The 23,760-nt window shown below is 35.0% G+C and overlaps 1 protein-coding gene across 1 annotated transcript in view; it reads left to right on the plus strand.

Moving 5' to 3' along the window:
• Positions 1-8,454, plus strand: part of cdh11 (cadherin 11, type 2, OB-cadherin (osteoblast)) — a 56,807-nt gene extending 48,353 nt beyond the window's left edge. Inside the window, exons 11-12 of the mRNA XM_051114591.1 lie at positions 5,178-5,429; positions 6,985-8,454. Coding sequence (XP_050970548.1) covers positions 5,178-5,429; positions 6,985-7,481 — 749 coding nt within the window. The 3' untranslated portion in view covers positions 7,482-8,454. The remainder of the gene's footprint in view (positions 1-5,177; positions 5,430-6,984) is intronic.
• The last annotated feature ends 15,306 nt before the right edge of the window (positions 8,455-23,760 follow it).

Genomic DNA, 23,760 nt, shown 5'->3' on the forward strand with positions numbered 1-23,760 from the left:
TTCGAGCTTCTCCATCTGTGGATTCGAAACGTGGGTGAGGCCCAGCTGGTAGGCAGCCCTGTTTCTGTCTGTTTCTCAAGCATCCCGCTCGGTGCACCCAAAAAACCTTCAACACCGTACTTTAGTCTAAAAGTCTTTGCTCAAACAGGTAGACATAGGTCTGAAGAATATGTATGTGGGAGTCCCACCTACTGTAATGTGTGAGTCAGTTGCTGGGAAATGAAAAGCCCCAAGTTAAAGCCCATTGAGGAGCCTCTTTTTACCCTTTTTCTACCAGCATGAACCAGTTGCTAGTTCAGAGCCAGTGCTATTGTCCATTTGGAGCTGGTTCGACTGGCGAGCCTTCTAAGAACCGGTTTGCCTTTCCACAGGCTAGAGAGCCACCACAGAGCCAGATCTTATGTTGCTGAATATGCCTCATCTTTCCCAGCAACGCTAGAGCGCCACAGGCCTGGCTCCAGAATCAAATCGCTGGGGGTGCTTCTTAAATTAGTGAGGGTGCTCTAACATTAATATATATAGGAGTTTTAGTGCCGTCCATTGCTATGGCGCAAAGAGCGGTCCGTTTATAGGCATAATCACTAAAAAACATAATCACTAAAAACTGAAAATCACTAAAAAAATTTTAATTAGTTTTTATTTTAATGTTATTTTATTTTGCTGTAAAATAGTTTTTTTTATTAGTTTCATCAATTGTTTCTTAATTTTAATTAGTTTTTTTTTTTTTTTTTGTGAACAGATTTCTGTTTAGTTTTTATATAGACTTAGTTTCAGATTTTGTGTAAGTTATTTAAACCTCCAGCGACACAAAATTAAAGCATGCTGCGATTGATAAGATCATAAAAGTATGCAAATATGGTTGGTAAATTTCCCTCTCAATCTCCAATGCATCGATCATCCCTTATTTCTGATTATACCTTTCTCAGTGCACACTGCGCCTGTAATGATTACAAAAATGATTATTTTTGATTATTATTTTATTTGAGTTATGTTTTCCTAACTGTTGTTAGTTGTAGTAGTTCTTTCTTTTTTTCTGTCTTTGCCTAATTGCCTTTATTTTCATTAATGCAACATATTTTATTTTAAATGTATACAATATTTCTTACATCTAAACTCATTTAACAAGAATTTTAGAAGTAAAAATTAAATAAATCGTCGTGAAAAGACCTATGCGGTTCGTTTGTGTGACTGACATTGTGTCTCTTTAGTTTGCTTTGCTTAAATAAAATGATTTACAGCAAAGAAACAGTTTTACAAAATAAATAAAACATCAATGTCACCCTTCTTTGTTCCAGAACCTCGCAATTTACAAATTAACCACTGGTTAAAATCAATGAAGTTCTCTGCACAGCGAATCTCTTATTTACACTGCGTCTACCCTTTGTTATAAAGAGATGATTCTTGCTGAACACAACACCTGTTTCGCTGTTGCGTTCAAGTAATCCAAAAATATCTGTGATTGGCTACATTACTCAGTGCTGCAAAAACATGCTGAAACAGAAACCGATCTCCAGAGTGCAAACCCTAGCTGGATAGTTTGCCAAATCTGCCATTAAATGCTATTATTACAACTGAGGGTGTTATTGATTGCATTTGAGGGTGCTTAGCACCCTCTAGCACCCCCGTAGAACCAGGCTTGCTCGAGATTCATCGTGCAGCACAGACCAAACGGTGCAAGACACCAAAGCACAGCCAGAGCGAATGGAGAACAGACGACTTTGTAAGCTTTTGAATCGCTCGCGCGGTACTTTGACGCCACACGCCGACTGGTCCGTGCAATGCCGACGCATCCCAAACAAGCCTAGAATCAACAATGGTGGACGTTGTGTTGCTATTAATATTCATGGCTTTGCAAACCTACATCGGCATCCAAATGTGGTGAATCCAACATGGTTGTGATTAACTGCTATTTCAAAATTGGCAGTTAAAAGTTTCTGTTCATCTTATTGGTCACCGTAAACCCGCCCCAGCCCCTGACGAAAGCAGTTCTTACTTCTAGACCAGTAATGTTTTGGTGCTATTTACAAACCACTTTTCCTGGTTCATAGCTGGTGCTTTGGGTGTCGAAAGACAAAAAAACAAGTTGAAACTAGGCTCTGGTTCTGAACCAGCACTCAAACTGCTTTGGTGGAAAAGGGTCATCTGAAGAGCACCATTGTGACTGGGTGGTGCTCAGTTTGAGCAGAATTTGCTGCTTTTATATGAACTCATTATGTGGTGGTTCTTGGTAGATTACAAGCTGAATTGTGTATGCTCCAAAGAAACTGTGAGGCATGTTTACTTTGCTTACAAGGAGGTTTGGTGTTATTTTAGAATGCTCAGTATGACTGCTTAGATAATGATAGTAGTCTAACATATGCTAACAAACTCGACTATTTTCCACCTGTAGAGCTGTTGAATTTGTAGTCGTTAAACCTGGATTGCCATAGGATCAGACATTTCCAGTCGTTTTTTAGAATTACTTTCTTTTCTTTACTTTCTCATTTTATTTACGTAAAATTACACCTAAAACGATGGAAGCTGCTGTTTTTCGTTTCTAAATGAGGACAACTATATGCTATCTCAAGGATGTGAGTTTACACATGCTTAACGAATCAGACAACTGTAGCTCCATGCAATTTAACCATGTTTTACCACAGACCTTATTTTACTCAAAAATCGAAAACCTTTTCTATTCGAAACACCTCAAGGGATCCCATGGCGAAATAGCCTTCCAGGTTGGCCTACAAATTGACGTCAATGACTGAGCTGCTCTGTTCCATTGGCTAATTTCTGATTGTGCTATATGTCTCTTTGACCACCAATAGATTGAAAATATCGTGAAATCCAATAACAACGTCGGTAGCTGATTCCAGTAACTCCACATAATTGTTGCCTGACTGAGTGAAACATGCGTTAATTGTTTTTAAAGGGTGAATGTTTACAATCACAGATCTGTTTAAGCTTCTTTCTTGGTTAATAGAGCGAACCGATGTGAACAGAGAAGTTGAGGGAGTGAAAAAGAGAGAGAGAGAGAGAGAGAAATGACTGTCTTTCCCATTTGGTCTGCTTTAATGAGAAAGGAGATGAGCACTTTTTAGCGGGCCATTTCAAAAGCCAACAATATTAGGGAGACAGATTAGGCTACTCAGATTGACTGGCTTTATCAGGATCCGGAGCCTTTCAAATGGATACAGTTTTCAACAGCTTTGCCCACCCATTTATCTGAAGCTCCATTATGCTCCACTCTCTGCGCAGAGGCTCTGACATCGCTCCTCTTATCAGACAGACGTAATAAAGGCCTGCTGATTATATATGTGCATGAACTCGAAATATTAAGTGTACAGAATATTATCTGTTTAGTAATAATAAAAAGTAAAAATGCATCAGATCTGGTTTTGATCTGCAAGATTTTGAGAGTGCCAACTGCATTTAAATGTGGGAACTAATCATCATCCAGAAATTGCAATCTTTAGTAAACTTCTGCTGTTGAGAATCATAAAGCTGAGGGCCTGTAAGTTTTTTTGAAAGAAATCGCAATACACTAACTAAGAATGACTAATACATCTAAAGCATTTATTAATATTAGTTAATGGTAATTTCAACATTTACTAATGCATTATTTAAATCAAAAGTGCTTGTTAACATTAGTTAATTCAATTAACATGCACTGTTATTAATTAACAATGTTAGTATTTTCATTAACATTAACAAAGATTAATAAATAGCGTAATAAATGTATTGTTCATTGTTTGTTCATGTTAGTTAATACATTAACTAACATTAACCGATGGAGCCTTATTATTGTTATATACCTTATTATTATTAACCGTAAGTGTTACTGGATTCTTTGAATTGAAGTTTAAAAGAACAGCATTTTTTAAATAATTCACATTATTTAAATATTATGGAAGTCCATTTCTAAGGTAATTACAACTTTTTATTTCACAGTTCTAACTTTTGTTTTTTTACTTTGAGTTTACATCTTGCAGTTCTGACTTTCTCTGAACTGTGTGATAAAAACTCACAATTCTGACTTCACTGTTCACAGGATTGTCTGATATAAACTTACAATTATGACTTTATTCTCATAATTATGTGATATAAACTCACAGTTATAACTTTGTTCTCATAATTATCTGATATAAACACAATTATGACTTTGTTCTCATAATTGTGTGATATAAGCTAGAAAATTGTGAGTTATAAAGTCAGAGACATAAAGTCACAGCTGCTTGTTATAAAATCAATTTCGAGATATAAACGTACAGTTCCGAGAAAAAAAAAAGTGAGAATTGTGCTATAAATACTCGCGATTGCTTTTTTTCTATTATTCAATGGTGGAAACAGTCTTCCAGAATATTTTCCAGATAATGATTTATTATTTGATTTGGCTTCACATTTATATAAAAGAAGTATTTACATTTGGGGGGAAAAAAGAAAAAAAAGAAATGTTTATCATATCAGATTTAATATTTTGTCACACGTCATGTGTACATGGCCAACTCCCTTCCTGGCACAAAAGAGGTATCTGTGAGACTTCTCCTGTGTACAGCATTTGCCCAAAAGCACAACATTGTAAACAAGGACCCAGAGGAGCTCTCTTGGTTTCAGATGTTGCAAATTGATACTTCACACAGCCCATGGTAATCTCCCTGACAGAATATGATATAGAATTATAATGGATAACATTAGATTGATCGAGCCTGTCCAAGGCGTCATGCTATATGAGCGTTGTAGCCATATCATTAGCGGCCTTCCCTGACAGAGCCACTGAAGGTTGAAGAAAGTGGTGCCAGAGGGAGTGAAAATGACTAAACCCCAGGCCCCTAAATGAACTCACTCCATCTATGCCTTCAGCGTGACCTTGCACTGAGTCAGGGAAATGTGCTGGCACTGATCCATCCCTCCCAGTTGCAAATAAAACCAATACCGCTCCCTCCGCTCTAACTTTGATTACACTTCCAAAAGCTGATAAATGTTCACAATATTAAACATGAATTTAATATTGGAGGATTCACACCTCATTGACTCTCACCGGTGGCTGTGGGTAATTCTCACGACACCTAAACATAAGGGAACAGGAAACTTTCCTGTAATTCTATTCAGCACATTTACAACTCTGTTGTTGTTTTGCTAAAATCCGGCAACCTTCTCGTCGGCTGAAGTAAAACATTCCATCAATGTTCCTTCCACAGATAGCACCGCTAGCATCTTCGTGATCCGGAAGGGCTTCAGCAGAATGACCCAGGATGTGTATCACCTTCCCATCGAAATCAATGACAACGGCGTCCCGCCGATGAGCAGCACCAATACTCTTATAGTCCGTGTGTGCAGCTGTGACAGCAAAGAGACCATCCTCTCCTGCAACGTGGAACCTTTCATCCTGTCTGCAGGGCTCAGCACCGGAGCTCTGATTGCCATCTTGGCCTGTATTGTTATTCTACTGGGTAAGCCTAATTATATTTGTATATGAATATACAAGCAAAGCAACCATGTGTAAATAATAGAAGTCTAGCTTGGTTGGTTTAAACATCTTATAGGGACCTGATGCATGTCAACATTTACATTTTACTCCAAAACATACTGGAGTTCTTATATTTATAGAACAGATGCTTTACAGAGAACATCATTTATTTACTCTGCTTGCTTCTGAAAATGGATTAGACCCTAAGTAGGTTATATATAAGGTACACTTCTGCAGTCACTTGCTGAACAACTGCAAAATTACACTTTCATTTAAACCAATAATTAAAAATAATATTAGTTACATATAAAATGTAATAAGTTTTATTACATTGAAATAAAAAATCATAAAAACAAATACAAAAACATATGAATGAATGAATAAATAATACATACATAAAAATATAAGTAAATAAATTGATGTGTGAGACTATATAAAATTAATATATCATGAATAGGTTATATTTATGGTGAAATTTAGGTTGAAGAGGTTTCATGTGTTTTTATATATAAATAAATATTAATACAATTAGTAATACAAATAAATTTAAATAAATGAATAATTAATTAAATTAATTAAACTGACATAAATACAAAAACATAAATGAATGAATACATTATGCATACATACATAAAAATATATAAGTAAATAAATTGCTGTGTGTTACAATAAAAAAATATATATATCATATGAGTAGATTGCATTTATGCTAAAATTTAGGTTGAACAGCTTTTATGTATTTTTATATAAAAATTATTAATAAAAATAAATAATACAAAAAATAGAAATTTAATAAATATTAAACTGAAATAAAAAAACAAATACAAAATCATGAATGAATGAATAATAAATACATACATACATAAAAATATAAGTAAATAAATAGCTGTGCCTGACTATATAAAATTAATATATTAAATATGTGTTGTATTTTAGGTTGAACAGCTTTTATGTTTTTATATAGAAATACATATTAATAAAATAAATCAGACTAATAAAATGTTAAATTTTAATAAATATTAAATTTAAATAAAAAAATGTAAAAACAAATACAAAATTTTGAATGAATGAATGAATGAATGAATGAATAATAGATACATACATAAAAATATAAGTATATAATTTGTTGTGTGTGACTGTATCAAATTAATATATTATATGAATAGATTCTATTTATGTTGAAATTTAGGTTGAAGAACTTTATGTGTATCTTTGGGAAACCATGTAATTTTAGTAACTTAGGAAAACATTTTTAAATGCATTCTAATGTGTAAAACATGTCAAGTCCTATTGAAGAGCTGTAATATTACAGTTCATCATTTCCCAAAACATATTAGCTGTCTCAAGTTGTGTGGACTTAATCAAAGAGCAGTATTAAACCATTGCATTTAATGGGAACACTTTATCTTCATAGTCAAATCTTTCCAGCAACTACATTTAAGAAAAGAGTTTCTAATGTGATTACTAACATACAGAAGCATCATACCCATTCCAGCATGCCATTAGCTTTGGCTTGACATTTGTTTGCATGTCTGCAGCGATCGTGGTGCTCTTCGTGGCCCTGCGGCGCCAGAAAAAGGAGCCTTTGATCGTATTTGAGGAGGAAGACATTCGAGAGAACATCATCACCTACGATGATGAGGGAGGCGGAGAGGAGGACACCGAGGCGTTTGACATCGCCACCTTACAGAACCCAGACGGCGCCAACGGCTTCCTGCCCCGTAAGGACATCAAGCCCGAGCTGCAGTATCCCATGCGCCCCGGCCTGAGGCCCATCGGCAACAGCGTAGACGTGGATGATTTCATCAAAACGCGGATTTCTGACGCGGACAATGACCCCACGGCGCCCCCGTATGACTCCATTCAGATCTACGGTTATGAAGGTAGAGGCTCTATCGCCGGCTCGCTCAGTTCATTGGAGTCAGTGACCACAGATTCAGACCTGGACTACGACTACCTCCAAAGCTGGGGGCCGCGCTTCAAGAAACTCGCCGATCTTTACGGCACCAAAGACTCCGCTGATGACAACTCTTAACGTTCGCTCAAATAAGTCCTTTTTCATCTCCCTCCACCCGGCCCTCCTCCTCCACTAACTGTGTGTTTTGTGAAGTTTACTATAAGTATTCCATGAGTTTTTCACTTTATAGTAAACTCTAGGTTGTTTGTAAGTATACGCACAGTATACTAGATGCTGGGAGTGTCGTAGGTACGATCACAACGTGCTATGGGGGAGCCAGAAGGGTAGAAATAAAAATTTTACAAAAAGAAAACAAAATTAAAAAAAAAATGATCAAAGAGACACATATACACATCTGTGGTGGACGTGTCTCTGTGGTGTGAAATGAAGAAATATGTGACAATGTTGTTTAAGAACTGAAGAACATTACGTTTCACTTTCGATGTTTGTAGGTTCCTACAGGTTTGAGGTTATGGATGTGGATCACAGAGAGACATGGATTTGCTGATACTGTGAACGAGCTCACGAAGAAATAAAAACAAAAACAGTTGCCTTATTAAGTAATCTGGAGCGAGCGTCAGCAAATTAAGACTTGTGTAACTTCTGTAGCGCCTCCATATTGTCTTTGGAGATATTGTCCAAACAGGTCCACTTGTTTTGTTTAATTTTTTTTTTTGGTTTGTTTTTTTTTATATATATATATATATATAAATATATCTGGAAGCAGATGGATCCAGCAAAAATAGACTCAGTGTGTTTCAGTCATCTAGAATAAAAAAAAAAAACCCTTCAGCCCATCTACGAACAATCACAAAGAAAGACCTGTGAGCTCAAAAATCGCCTTAACTAATGGACACTCTTGCAACGCAGTGCATTTTTTTGTAACTTGAAAGCTATATCCTAAAGCAAGCTAAAGTCCTTATAACGTATGTACAGTACAATGTGCAAAATATGTCTCTTGAGGATCAATCTTACACCGATCAGTTTATGTAAATCTTTTTCCCTCGCTCTTTTTTTTCCATTATGATGATATCATTATGATTTTTTTTTTCTCTCTCAGTTTTCTTCATTTCTCATTCTCTTTAATGGCTTATGTTATTCTCCCTGGTGAGAAAATAGCAGTCTGTCTTGTCGCAGTGAGAAATGGCTAATTTCTATGTCGATTTTATGGTAACTATTTGTACAATTTTAAAAGTTCTTATTTTAGTATACATACAAATATCAGTATTTCAACATGTAAGGAAAATATTACAGCATCACACTTATATTTTATGAACATTGTACTGTTGCTTTATTATGTGCTTCAATCTAAGAAGCAAAAACTTTGAAATAAATGCTCTTTTTATAAAAATGATCGATGGCGGTAAGAAATTTGTGTGAACACAATGCATCGGCGCTTTGCGCGACGTATAATCGCCGTAGCACAACTCATGACGGAAGCACAAAGGTTGAATGCGGATGCGGTGCAGCACATGAATTGCATTCACGATCGCAGAGACGTGCAGAGCTTTTCACCGGCGGCTTCGGTGCTTTCCAGTGGTAGGTCTCTCCATTGTCTCCCAGCAGAGAGGCTCGCATTCTTTCCTCTCCCAGGGTAGCTACACACTGAAAGGTCAATGTGCACTTTGTTAAAAAAAAAAGAAAAAGACTGAAAAGAAAAATAGTCTTACATAAAACCGAACTTCGGCCCACCTGAATGAGATTGGACACCAATTTCCCTGAAGGGGCTTGGAAATAAACAGAAGAGCACTGCTGCAGGCTCTTCTCACCCATGCAGGAAGACTACATTTGCCTTAACCGTGTATGAAGTAAAGCACAGGAAATAGCCTCTGATGACAAACAGTTCCCTGTGGAACCGTAGCCCTTAGCTATCCTCCATGGAACCCGCTGGGTGTCCTCTTAACAAGCAGCTAAAATGCATGCCCTTTAAAAATAGTGGTTTTGGTTTATTCCACCAGTGTTATTGTCAGAAAGGATATGGCTATCTGCACTTCTGAGTAGGAAAAATTGTCACTCTGCATGAGTTTTTCTTGTCATGTCTCTGGACGTGTTCTGTCAAAGAACTAGATTACGTGCGAGTCGTCTGAGGTGCACTAGCAGTGGGTGGCATCTGCTTGTTAGCTGATTAGTGATTTCGAACCAGTGGTCCACAGATACATGCCAATCGCAATCGCCAGATTTCCACCAACACCGCTGATTGTTTTGAAATGCGGTTTACTGCTTCTGCAAAATGGCCTGTGTGGACTGTATAAATTTAACGTTCAAAATAAATTGTAGCTGTTTTATAGAGTGCGACAGTCAGGTTCCTTGAGTAAAAATACCATTCTTTTTCCCCACAGGGAAAATGATTTTTAATTAATGTCAGCGGTGGAGACTGACCAGGAAAAGAAGAAATTATTGAATAAAGTTGTTATTTTTGCTTCAAATCATTAAGGTTGATCCACTGATGTACTGACTATTTTAACAATGTTTAACACGATAGTTACGTTGCTGTCTATGCATGGTCGGGAAAACTCTCGGATTTCATCAGAATATGTTAATTTGTGTTCTGAAGATGAACAAAGGTCTTAGGGGTTTGGAACTACATGAGGGCAAATAATTAATGACAGGATTTAAATTTTTGCATGAACTATGCCTTTAAAGGATTACGTAACTTCCAAAATAAAGATTTCCTGATAATTTTCTCACCCCCGTGACATGTCATTCAAGCAATGACATCCAAAACAATCAGTTATTTTCTAAAAAAAAAAAAAAAAAAAAAAAAAAATAGAATTTATACACTTTTTAACCTCAGATACTCATCTTGTCTAGCTCTGTGATGCACATGCGTACTCTGTGCACTCCAGTTGAATACAGTTGGGATATGTCTAAAAACTCCCATCTCATTTTCTCCTCCAATTTCAAAATTGTCGTAGATTGCTGCAAAAGTACAGATCCAGTGTTTACAAAGTGAACGTGCAAAGAAGGTCAAACGGTCTTTACAAAAACAGCGATGTAGGGTGATTTTGAACTTGGAAAAGAAAATGAGATGGGAGTTTTTTGACATACCACAGTTTTTAATCTTGAACTGGAGTGCAGAGAGTACACATGCACATCACACAGCTAGACAAGATGACCATTTGTGGTTAAAAGTTTATATCTAATCTTTTTGTTTTAAATGACTGTTTAACAATGAAATCTCTGTTGAAAAACTACATGACCCATGATGTTGTAAATAATCCCACCAATCAGAGATTTGAAAATGAATGCTAAGCTCCGCCCACTCCCATTAAGCAAATAACAATAGAATTGGTCTCCCCACACTCTCTTAAATAATAAGCACTTAAATATTTGAATGTCTATGCATATTTTGCAATAAACTTAAAATGCATTGTTTTATGTACAGTCAACAACTTTAAACTGATAGTTTTATATTCCTCCATCATTTTTCATTTGATTATGTCATTCACAATGGTTAATGGGATAGCAGTTTCCTTATTAAAGCTGTTAAGTACACAATGCTGTACCTTTGTCTTTTTGACAGATTATCAAAACTTTTTTGCTTTAATATCAAAGATTGTACTGTGGTGATTTTCCTCGTAGCTTAGTTCATGGCTTATAATGCCAGTTTTTGCGTTAGCAGCACCACACGCATGCGTCGTGGTACTCATATGCCAGGCAAAGACTGACATGGAAGAGAAGAAATTGTTGAATAAAGTTATTTTTGTTTTCTTTGCACACAAAAAGTATTCTTGAAGCTTCATAACATTACGGTTGAACCACAGATGTCACATAGTCCATGTACACACTGCGGATAAATTCGGTTGTCACTTCACTGTTAGTGCTTAATCCTCTTCATAATTCACTAAAATATGGGAGTGACAACGGCATTAACTCCCGAAAAATACAGGTAGTGACAACCACATTTACAGAAATTCTACACAGTGTGTACAGAACCAAACTGAACAGTTGTTGATGTATTTAAACGTGCATCAGAAATGTCTCTTCGTCTATATGTGAGATGCAAGAAAATAACAGTGAAAGAAATTATAACTTTAGCACATTTTGACACGGGGCTAGTTGCACTCACAAGCCACGCAGTAAAGTGTCAGTGTTGCCAGATCTTCATAAAAAAAAAAAAAAACAAAACAAAAAAAAACGTATATCTCATATCCTCAACAGACCACTTTATTAACTCTATAAAGTGTCTAGCTTTATGAGCTAAGACCAAACAACATGTCTAAAAGTGCTTGTAAAATATGAGGACATGGCAACACTGCAAGACAGTGCTCTCTAAAGCAGCCTCCCGAGCATACTTTAGTTAAAATTGACAGACAAAGAAAGTCTTTAGCCAAAAAATGGCAGATACCAAACAGCTAAATTCATATTCACTGTTGTTACAAATGCAGGAGTGACCGCTGTTCCATACACACATGGAACGATAATTTATGTGCGGTTGTGACTCCAGAAATTTGTAGTGTGTACATGGCCATAGACAATTTTAATGATGTTCCTATTACCTTTCTGGGCTTTGAACATGTCAGTTGCATTGCTGTCTATGCAGGCTCAGAAAGCTCTCAGATTTCATCAAAAATATCTTAATTTGTGTTCTGAAAATAAACGAAGGTCTTACAGGTTTGGAACGACAAGAGGGTGAGTGACAGAATTTTCTTTTTTGGGTGTACTAACCCTTTAACAAAGACTTTTAAAAAATCCTTGGTAAAATGAATGATAAAAAAATAACAATGATAATAATAATAATAATAATAATAATAATAATAATAATAATAAAAACTTGCAAAACCAGCAACGCTGAAAAAGCGGGGTTACACTCTACTGATAAATACAGAAAGAACAAGATGGGTAAAGATGAATGTCACATTTACACACAAAGGACTGTGAGTACTGTCACCTATTTGGATGACGGTTGGTATGATAGGCCTATTTCTATCTTCTGGTTAACAAGTTCTCTCAACCAAATCCGCTTGTCATTACCCTGACTGTTCTGGTGATTATCCTGCCACCCTCTGGACCCTCTAGGTCCCACTAACAGGGCCTGGGTGATTCCTATAACCTCTGTCTCTCCTCAGTGTCTAGGGAGCGGATAGGGAGGGGCAGACTTGCTGCTCTGACTCGTATCTCAAGGATCTATACAAAAAGTGTCAGATTCTTCCCTGGGAACTATGAATCAATAGTTCCTTCCTGACACACTGGCGCTGCAAGCATTAAGTGTGGTTGGGTGCACTGCGATGTACCTGAGATAGAGAACAGGGTGGAGGAGGCTGATTCAGACCTACACAAAATCCTCAAAAGTCCTAGAAACCTATCTTTGCATATGACAGATTCAAGCTCAAAATAGGGGTGAACTCTCTGTGCAAAAGTCAGAAACACAACAACTAATCAGAGAAAACAACAATGCATACTTACCAAAATCAATTCCAGTGTCAATGAGGGGTCAAGATCAAAATTTTGTAAGAGGGTCATGCTGTCTCATAGCAGTTGTGTATCTGTATTCCATAGCCAAGGGGCAATTTGCCACAGATTCTCTGACTGTTTGTGCATGTGGGTGTTTGGGTGTGAAGCATATCGCACCTCCACTTTATCTCCTTCACAGTGCTTAGCAGTGCTTTATGAACAAGTAAGCAAATATTAGGCTGTTAATAGTAGTGTTATTACATATACGACCCTGGACCACAAGGCCAGTCTTAAGTAGCACAGGGTATTTGTACTGTAGCAATAGCCAAAAATACATTATATGGGTCAAAATGATCAATTTTTCTTTTAGGCCAAAAATCATTAGGATATTAAGTAAAGATCATGTTCCATTAAGCAATTTTGTAAATTTCCTACCATAAATATGTCTAAATGTAATTTTTGATTAGTAATATGCATTGCTATTTTCTCAATATTTTGATTTTTTTGCACCCTCAGATTGCAGATTTTCAAATAGTTGCATATCGGCTAAATATTGGCCTATCCTATGAAACTATACATCAATGGAAAGTTTATTTATTTATGTTTCAGATGATGTATAAATCTCAATTTCAGAAAATTGACTCTTATGACTGGTTTTGTGGTCCAGGGTCACATATAGTGACTATAAATAAAATGTATTATTACGTATTACAATCAATAATTATTATATTAGTAACAGTAAGTTACTATTATTACAATTACCTGTAGTTACTAAATATTAAATGCCTGAAATGACAGAACTATGAGCTGTCATTAAATAAATGGTAGAAAATGGCAGCTTTGTGCATATTGCAAAATAATTCTTTCTGATGTTAATGTACTCTGCTTTGTGTAACTAAATAAATCCTGCTTAATATTTTTTTTTTCTTCGATCAGTGGCATAAGCCATTATTCCCTTTGTGTTGTCATTCAGCACTAAGCCCTCAATTAAGAATTGTAACTGCTCTGACTGATTTTGTCCTGTTTGCTTTATAGGATTGCTTTCAACAGGAAATGCAAGAAGATTTACTATTGTTTGATTGTTACATGCTGATTGTTAAGCTTGTAAGCCTGAAATACGGAAAGACTATTAAAGAAAAGGCAGTCGGCTCAGATGTTTGTGAAGAAAGAGAGTAAAGGACGATGGGAGAACAACTTGTGTTTGACCTTGGGTGGAAGTTAGAACTAAAGGCTTCTGGAATTGTCCATGATGACTTTTGTGCAGATAACGTGTTAAATTCTTCCACAGGAGTTGCTCCTCCTTGGTTGTAGTTGTAGGAGGGCAAAAAATGAAGGTGTAGAAAATAAATAAAAAAGTTCAAACCTGTTCCATGATTTATGGTGTGTCATAGGAAACTAGCAATAGCTTAGCTTCCATAACTCACCGCAGGATCCTTGCAAAGCTTCAGGGCCGTATTGCTTTTCTGTTCTGTGTCCCTCACCCACAGGGATGCAGGGATAAATTTATCTTTGTGCTCCAACAATATTGCAGTTTTTGTTGTTCTTCATGAAATACATACAGAACACCTGGGACAGCCACATAGGACCAACATTTACCTCAAAGTGCGGTAAACACGGTAAGGAAAAAAGTCCAGCGGCAGTTTTTTTTTTTTTCTCTTTTTTCTTTTTAGCTGTGAGTTAAACACGTCTGACCTCTCTGACTTATGTCTGGAATTCATAATGGCACCAGCTTCTTTTTGCGCAGCTTCACAGTTCTTTCTTCAAATTTCTTTATATATATCATATATAACTTCTTTGATAATAACATGTTTTTAAGTTTAATTTTAAATATTTATTCCCCTGACTGTTTTTTTTTTTTTTTTTCTTTTTTTTTAATGATTCAGAATGCATTACAACAGTTGGAGAGCCACTTATTTTTAATCATGGTCCAAGCAAACATGCTAGTTTTGATGTAAATTAGATTGTATAATTTCAAAATTTAAAGCATAAAGAGAATGCTCTGACCTTAGCTTTGCGAAATTATGCTATATAAAACACATCTACATGAAACAAAAACAGCAGAAGAATGAAAAAGCAAATTCACACTCTGACAGCAGGTGGCATTTATGGAATACCAGCGATACAGCGTTTTCTTGGGCACTGCTGTATTCAATTTGGAGTTTATCTGGTGGCCAAAAAAAAAAAAAAAAAGAGACAGTTTTGAAGTAGTGGCCTATGAAAGCCATGGAATAAAAGAATACATTTGAGTTTATTTTTCAAAATTCTGACTTTGTTCTCACAATTCTGAGATTATATCTCAGTTCTGATAAGAAAAACCAACTCGTCATTCTCTCTTTTCCCCTCGGCTCAGAATCCTGAGTTTATATCCCACACTCCTGAGTTTTGTTTTTCTCAGACTTGACAAACTTATTATTGTTGCTATTGCTATTGTTGCGTTAAATTGAGTTATAAAGTCCAACTACAAGATATAAACTTGCATTTGTGGACAAAAAAGTCAGAATTGTGAGATAAAATAGGTAAGAATGTAAGGTCACACTTTATTTTAAGGTTCAGTTGTCGCTATTAACAAACCATTAACTACGGCTTTTGCCTCAATAAACATCTAATCTGCTGCTTATTAAAAAGCACAATATACATTTTTTTTATTAAATTATCCAGAAACCACTAGAGCAGTTTATATATTTTGCTGACTTGTGTACTTACATTATCCCAAATGTTTAGAAGAATGTTTAAATCCAGAGAAATGACATTACACACACTCAATTTTCCAGTTTTATTTTGTAGAAAACATGGAAACCCCAAAGACGCTTTAATATGTTTTGCATTTTATTAGACGTGATGAACACACAGAGTAGCATTATAACAGAACTTTCAACACACTCAGTTGTATCTAGTGTGAGAAAACAGTGCTGTTTTACCTCACTGGAAAGAGCATAAGTGCTCGACTGTGGCATAATAAAAGCTCCACTGCTTTCGAGCCGTGTATCGCGCTTGACCTTCATTAGCAATCGCTCCAGTAGCGTTGTTTTGCTTCCACAGCTTTCAGCCCCACCGTGCTTCATACTACAGTGACCTTAATAAGTCTTTAATACATTAGCTCATCCATGGCAATGAGTCCTGACGGATTGCATCGTCTGTGGGGATGAAGACTACAACTCCTATTATTCCACACTCAATCATGGCGTCATCAAACTACGCCTTTGTTTCTCTGTTTGTTTTGAATGTGCACCCTCTAAAGGCAAAAACTTACATATTGTGCCTTTAATAGTTAGTAAGGTAGTTGTTAAGTTCAGGTATTGGATTAGTGATGTAGAATATGGTCGTGCAAAATATGTGCTTTATAAGTAATATTAAACAGCTGATGTTAATATGCTAATAAGTTAATAGTGAGAATTGTTCCCTATACTAAAGTGTTACCGAATGTAAATATGTAAGATGTTACAGGTTTCATGCTGTAACTAATACAATACGTCTCCTATGAACTGCATATGTGGATATTATGTAGAATGTAATGTTTAAATCAAATTTATGCTTTAAAAGTAGAGTAGTCATAGCAGTTTTCAACCATAGTCTGTCCGTTTAAATGTCTGCGTTTAGCTTCAAATGACATTTTGGACAAAAGTATTCTATAAAAATAATCTGCATTCCGATTCTGACATCCAAAGGCACAACAATACATTTTTTTTTTTTTTATTCCATGGATTTGACCCATTTCCCTCCATTTGTTACCAGTGTTTTTCTGCCACCACAATGCTCGCGCAGATGCAGGTGACGTAACTGTGTAGTCTACTCCAAATTGGTTTATAAATATTACTTTATACAGAGGAGAGATGAAATGAAAATGCCATCTAAACATTTATTAAGACAGTTCCCCTCAGAGATACATTTATAAAACCCCCCAATTCAGTAGGATTTTCATCCAATATTTCAAGTAACAGTGAGCATTAGTATAAAGTATGTTTAATGTTTATTGGTATATTCCTAAGTACCATGGTATTAACGTACCTTTACGTACCACAGTACTTTTTTTTTTTTTTGTAAGGGAAACAACATCGCAGTGCTACCATATGATTTGCTATGCACTTTATGTTTGTGTAAAGAATATTATTAATCCTTTTTTTAGCCTTTTTATAGAGCTGTTTGAATCAAATGATCCCTCATAACTGCTTAACAGTGACTTTTCAGTAGCCTTCCACTTTGTTCCAGTTCTTCAGTATGAAATGTCCTGACATTCTTTGTGTTCCCGTATCAGAACAGGTAGTGCTACGTGTGACAGCAGCCGTTGTGACATGGGAGTTAGCATATTTAGGCCAGCGTATGCCGGATTGGGGAAAAGCTTCTGAGAATTATTTCTGGACTCACAGAGGACCAGCGGTGTGAAAACAATTAAGAATTTTTTTGTGACTTTAATTAACATTTTAGTTAATATAATTGTCTCCCAGGTCTTAATCGCTAGAGGTATGGCTAATTAAAACATATATCCTTCAAACTCTTAATAAGTAGGCACACTATGCATACTGATGTGATAGATGGAATCTGGCTTGTCTGTTCCACAATCAGCATTTCTTAAAATGTTCTGACTTGTCAAATGGGGTTCTGAAGGTCCCTTGTTAACCCCTGCACAAGACATGACCTAATATACCATATCAGGGACTAAAATGATCAGCGAAAATATGTGATAATCAAGTATATAATATCAAGTAGCCAATACAAGATGGAATCTCATTTGTATCTAATTATGCTAATTATTAACCTACTTCTAGTTTGGGCATTTCAAATGTATTATTATAAACTAGGTCAATTAAATCAGTTCTCAAAAGTGAGGAAATTTAAAACCGGACATGTTCACCAAATCACTAAATTATCTTGAATTAAACCTTTTATAGCTAATATGAAAAGGTGTTTGTTTATTAATTAATTAATTAATTTTATTTCATTTTTGATTGTAAGCCTTACTTAACCATTTTCTTTATGTTTAAATATAAATATAAAAATACCCAGTGTACAAAAATAACAACACTTGTTTAAAAAAAATTAACTAATACTTCTTTCTTTCTTTCTTTCTTTCTTTCTTTCAGAATATATATATATATATATATATATATATATATAAATAACTAATTTCAGTTTAAAATAAGAATTTAATCCCAATGTATACAGTTAAATATACACACATATACATACACAGTTCAAAAAGTACACAAATCTCAATTTTTTTTTTATTTCTTTTGAGCTGACAGTATAAATGTCTTAATTGTGTTTTTTCACATTTTTTTTTAATTAAAAGGAACAAGATTTGTCTTCACTAAAATTACTTAAATACCCAAAGTGTGGGTGTCCACATGTTTTTGATAAGCTAATCAGAATTATGAACATAATTACATGTAGGCAATAGTGAATATCATGTATATGGAGATTTATATTTAGTAAAAAAAAAAAAAAAAGAAAGAAAAAAAAAGTATATATATATATCTCATGCTTTTTTCACTTATAAAATAAGCAGTATTTTATATCATATGCATCTCGCATCACAAATGAGACATTTTTTAACTCACATATGCATTCTAGAGGGGGAATCTATCTACTGTATGCCTTCTGGGGTAAATAAAAACAGGTGGAAAATAAACAGAATTCAAACAGAGGCAAACAAACATATTCAGCAACATCCTCTGTAGTAGAAGCAACATTTTAGTATGAGCTCCCTGTGAGTGTGGAGGTGGAGAAGGTGAGAAGAGAATTAAAAGGAAAATAAGCAGGACAGAGGCAGTGAACATCTCCTGTGAGTCACCAAAGAGATATATTGGTGGTAAGTAAAAGTAACTGAGAAAGATCAGACCCAGAATACCCAGCAGACCATCTAGACAGGGCAAATTCTTATTCTTCTTACACACAATGGCATCAAATCACACCCCAAGGACGTGATGAGGTCAAGGCCGACTCTAGTGCCACTTTCATTCCCCTTCACAGTTGCAAATTATCACTTATGCTTCAATAATCATGCAATGGTGAGATGTGTGTTTATGTGTTTGCATGTGATACTGCTGTACTTCTGAGAATCTGAGAGCTCTGATTGTTTTGCTTGACAACAAGCTTTATCTGCAGGCAGATGCTGGTTAGTTCCCTAGTCAAATGTTTCATCATGATACTATAAAACATTCTGTAGGAGAAAGCACAAATGTTGATTTAAATCTGATCCACAAAAAGATATGTTTTGAATGCATTGTAATTTAACCCTTGTGCAACCTTCTGGACATTTTTTTTGTGATCATTTCACCTGTGGTATTGCCAGCTGCATACATTTTGGCACAGGTATGTATTTTTATTGGAATTTTACTATTTCACCTCCTTTAATAAATCTATTTTGCACTAGGTACAAAAAAAATTTACCATTAGCACCTTTTGGACAAAAATGTCCCCATTGCAACCCATTAAACCTGCTATTTTTAATCACAATGCCATTCAATTGTAAAATGCTGCTATTTTTGTTAATAGATTTTCATTCTGATGGCAAGGCTTCAAAATTAATTTTTTTACCATTGTTACCAGATGGTGCCATTTTTTCAGGTTTGGCCAATAAAGCAAATACTCACTTTATTCGTGTTTTCTCCTTCTGCAAATTATAGTGCCAACTGGATAAATAATTCAGCTATAATTGTGTGGGTGTGTTGGTATGGATGTCAGAGTGTGGTTTGTACGTGTCATTAAAAAAATAATAAAATAAAATAAATAAATAAATAAATAAAAAGTGTGTGTGCGTGTGTGTTCTTGTAATATTTGAGAGAGAAAAACTCAGCAAAAAAAAAAAAAAAAAAAAGCTGTAAATCACAAATCCAACCTCTGTTTTGCTGGCATCTTATGGGGTAAATCAGGTACTGCGCCCAAACACAATCTTCCTGAAATCTCATTTTTTGAGATATCAACCTCAAATTTGGAACACAACTTGTTTAGATTTATGGCTCTATTTTCTAGCAGGTTTAGAGTTCAACATATTTCATAAAATATATATTTTATATAAAATATTGTTCATAAAGCATTTTCATAAACTTAAACCTCTTGGTCAATAATAATCTGCCATGGGCCTTCTTTAAAATGAGACCAAACTTAACTCCCAAGCTTAAAATTTATATGCACTAGGTACAAAAAATTGTTACTCTCACCACCTTTTGGACAAAAATGTCCCCACTGAAACCCATTGAAACTCCACACCAGAGGGGTTTTGCTGGCATCTTATTGGGAAAATTTGACACGGTGCCCAAACAAAATCTTACTGAAAGCTCATTTTTTTTTGAGATATCAACCTCATTTTCTAGCAGGTTTAGAGGCCAACATGTTTCATAATATATATATGTTTTATAAAATATAAAATCTGCTTTATATAAAAGCATTTTCATAAACTTAAACCTCTGTAACTTTTTTATTTTCACTGTTGAAACTTTTTCCACTTCATCAGTAATCTGCCATGGGTCTTCTTTAAAATGAGACCAAACTTAAGTCTGTGCTCCCAAGCTTAAAATTTTTATGACAGTTTTTTTGACATGGACATTTTTGTCCCTATGTACCTATGTGTAACTTTTATTTATTGATGAACAAGCGTTAAAAAAAAGCTAGCGTTTAGCCTTAAGTGTATTGCAAGAAAATCTTAGATTTATTCAATTATTCACTATTTGTTTAAGCAAGGGCTGCTTGTGGGCTCAGGAGAGATGGTTGGTCTCAGCGTGATTTTGGGTCTGAGAATTGCTTCAGACAGCCAAGGTGGGGGACAAACTGTCTTTACTGGTGCCAGGCTGTCATGGCAATGAAACAAGTCATTACTAAACTGGCTTCACAATCGACTCCCTGGGCACCAACAACCGATCCACCTCAGATGTTTATCCAGCAAAGCCTAAATGTGTAACTGGATTACACTGCTCACCAAATTACAATCTTTTCATGTGATGACTGCCATCTTTGTCTTTCCAATAATGCTTTCTTGCTCGCAGGTCTTAAAGAAAAAAATGAATGTTTTATTTAAAGCAGGATTAAAATCTTAAAAAATTACATATGTAAGGTTTCTGTTGTGACCCATCATTTACATTTGCTTTCCTTTCCATGTACAGTATTTTATGTATTAATCTATTTTTATTTTTTCCCCAAACAACACTGCAATTTTTTAAACATACTATTCAAAAGCTTGGAGTCTTTAAGATGTTTTATGTTTTTGAACATATAAGTTTTAAACTTATTTTTTTTTAAATAATGAAAGATATGTATAAGTATGGTATTTGGGGTAAAAAAGTGCACCTGCTGTTAGGGCAAAAAGGCACAATAATTACCATGATAATTAATAGAAGGCTGACTTTTCCATTTGTTGATTTGACATTGTTATATTTAGATGGTAAATATCACATATTATGTTGGGTGCCTATCTTAGAGATAATCACCATGATTAAAATTAAACCATCATTTTTAAAAACATGATGTTAATCATATCATATAATAAAATATAATTTGTTGTTACTACTGTATATCTATATTCAATTATTATGGGATCTCTTTCAATGCTTTTAGAATCTTTACATTTTTTTTTTTCCTGTATTTTAATATATATGTTTTATAATAACATTTTAATGACAGTATATTTATTGAACAAAAATGTATAATTTTATTTATCAAAATAAGCAGAAAATAGTACAAACTTTGCTAAAGTGATTATTTTGAACAAGTATTAACTTTCACCCAAGCTGGTGAGCCATACATTTATAGGATTTTTAAACCAAATGAACGACTGTTCATATATGATTTATTTTCACACAAAATCTTTTGCTCCATAAATGTTCAATATAAACGTATATATTTTTTCTGGAATCATACACTTTGGGTGCAGTGAAAAGCACATTTCTTTCTTAGGGTGTGCCTTTAGCCCTATTGTACCCCACTGCTTATTAAAAATAGTGGCAAATATCTGCACCTCAGTATTGTAGTACATTATATTGAGTGTAAATGATCATTTTTATTGAAATTATTATTAAATGTCCTCTACTGAGACAATAAAGCCCTCCCTACACCTACCCCTAACCCTAAACTTTTTGATTATTTTCTTAATTTTTTTGAAAACAAATGCCTTTCCAAAGAGATGTAAAAAGGTGGATTCGAACTTGGGTCAGTCGAATTAAAAAAGACTGCGTTACATGCTTTACCATCTACGGAACTGTGAGTGTTGCTTGACACTTGTCTTTTGTAATGTTGTCTTAGCCTCTTGTAATGTTATCTTAGCCTCTGAAAAAAAAAAAAAAAATAGCCTTCTGCCGTCCAGACGGTAATAGCCTCTGACACCAAGGTGGGCTGCACTTAGAATTTTTTTTCTCCTTCTTTTTTTCTTCAGGATTTTTTGATGAATAGAGTTCAAAAGAATAGGATTTATTTGAAATGGATTTTTTTTCTTTGTAACAATGTAAAAGACTTTACTGACCCAAATAAAAAAATATAAAAATATGTATTTATATATATGAAAATGACTCATGACAGACAGCAAACAGACACTAATGTCCCCAGCTCATCCAGACCCGTCACGGTGCAATGGCACGAACAGTCGTATTTTGTGGATGAAGAAACTGTACACCAAAGAGATGCTTGAAAGCCACATCAAACACTGCATGCATTTGAGGAATCTCTAGATACAGGTCCTTTTTTCGAAGTGCTGACCTTCTCAGCAAATCCCACAATTCCTTGTTTAATCAGATGTGTTTCCCATGTAAACTCAAGATTAGACCACAGCCTTCATGAACATATAAGATAAGCAAATGGACACTTTTTTCTCTCTCGAAGACTTGTAACCTGAAGCAGCTGTGTACGTATCTTAAAGCCAAGATGAAGAAATATTTTATCTGGGATTTGGGATACTCTTTGTGCTACATTTCTTTCTGTCAAATGTTTCCTTTGTTCCAGTCTATCCAATCATTTGCTAAGCTTTCCCTTATAGATAAGACTAAAGCTTTTCGATTCAGAGGGACTGGGACTTTGGAGATGTGATGATCACTGGAGACATGGGTGTAGGGCTTTGCTGAATCCTCAACATCCCCCACTGTTTGCCCACATCAAACACTGATGTAAGAAACACATGACACAAAATCCAAGAGTACTCAAGGACATTAGCTCTATTTTCTAAAGGTAAATCACAGTTAACCGTGTCTACACCTTGAGGCTGTCCACACTGAACACAAAGCGACCATTGCAAATCATTTGAACTTTGTGTCAGTACCTTACTCATAGAACGAGGCATCAGTTTACTGTCAGGATTTGTTGTGTCACGTCACATCAGATGTAGACAGCATCACTGATTGTTCAGCCTGGTCTCATTGTTTATACATAGGTATTAGTACGTAACATTTACAAGCACAAAACATACATTTTTGTATGTTTTTATTCATGCTGAAATGTACAGTTTGCATTTTCAGCATTTTATTAAAGCGATTTAGATTTGTATGTCCCTTAACCTATCCCCAATCCTAAACCTACCCATTTCATAAAGAATATAATAAAATGTAATTGAGCAAATCTGCAAGAAAATGACCAATTTGGTGACAATATAGCATTAAAAAGATTTTTTTTTTTATACTCACTAATCTCACTTTTACATCTAAACCTAAGCATAGCCTCTTCTGTACAGTATAAAAAAAAAAACATGACAGACAGTTACAGTTGAGGTCAAAAGTTTACACCTCGCAGAATCTGCAAAATGTTTTACCAAAATAAAATGGATCATACAAAATGCATGTTATTTTTTTTATTTATTTTTTTGGTACTGACCTGAATAAGATATTTCACATAAAAGACATTTACATATAGTCCACAAGAGACAATAATAGTTGAATTTATAAAAATGACCCCATTCAAAAGTTTACATACACACATACATTTTTTTTGTTTAGTGATAGTTTTTCATGAGTCGCTTGTTTATTTAAACCCTTTCCAACAATGACTATGA

Source organism: Labeo rohita, chromosome 7, assembly GCF_022985175.1.
Source record: "Labeo rohita strain BAU-BD-2019 chromosome 7, IGBB_LRoh.1.0, whole genome shotgun sequence".
In the NCBI taxonomy this organism is placed as follows: Eukaryota; Metazoa; Chordata; class Actinopteri; order Cypriniformes; family Cyprinidae; genus Labeo; species Labeo rohita.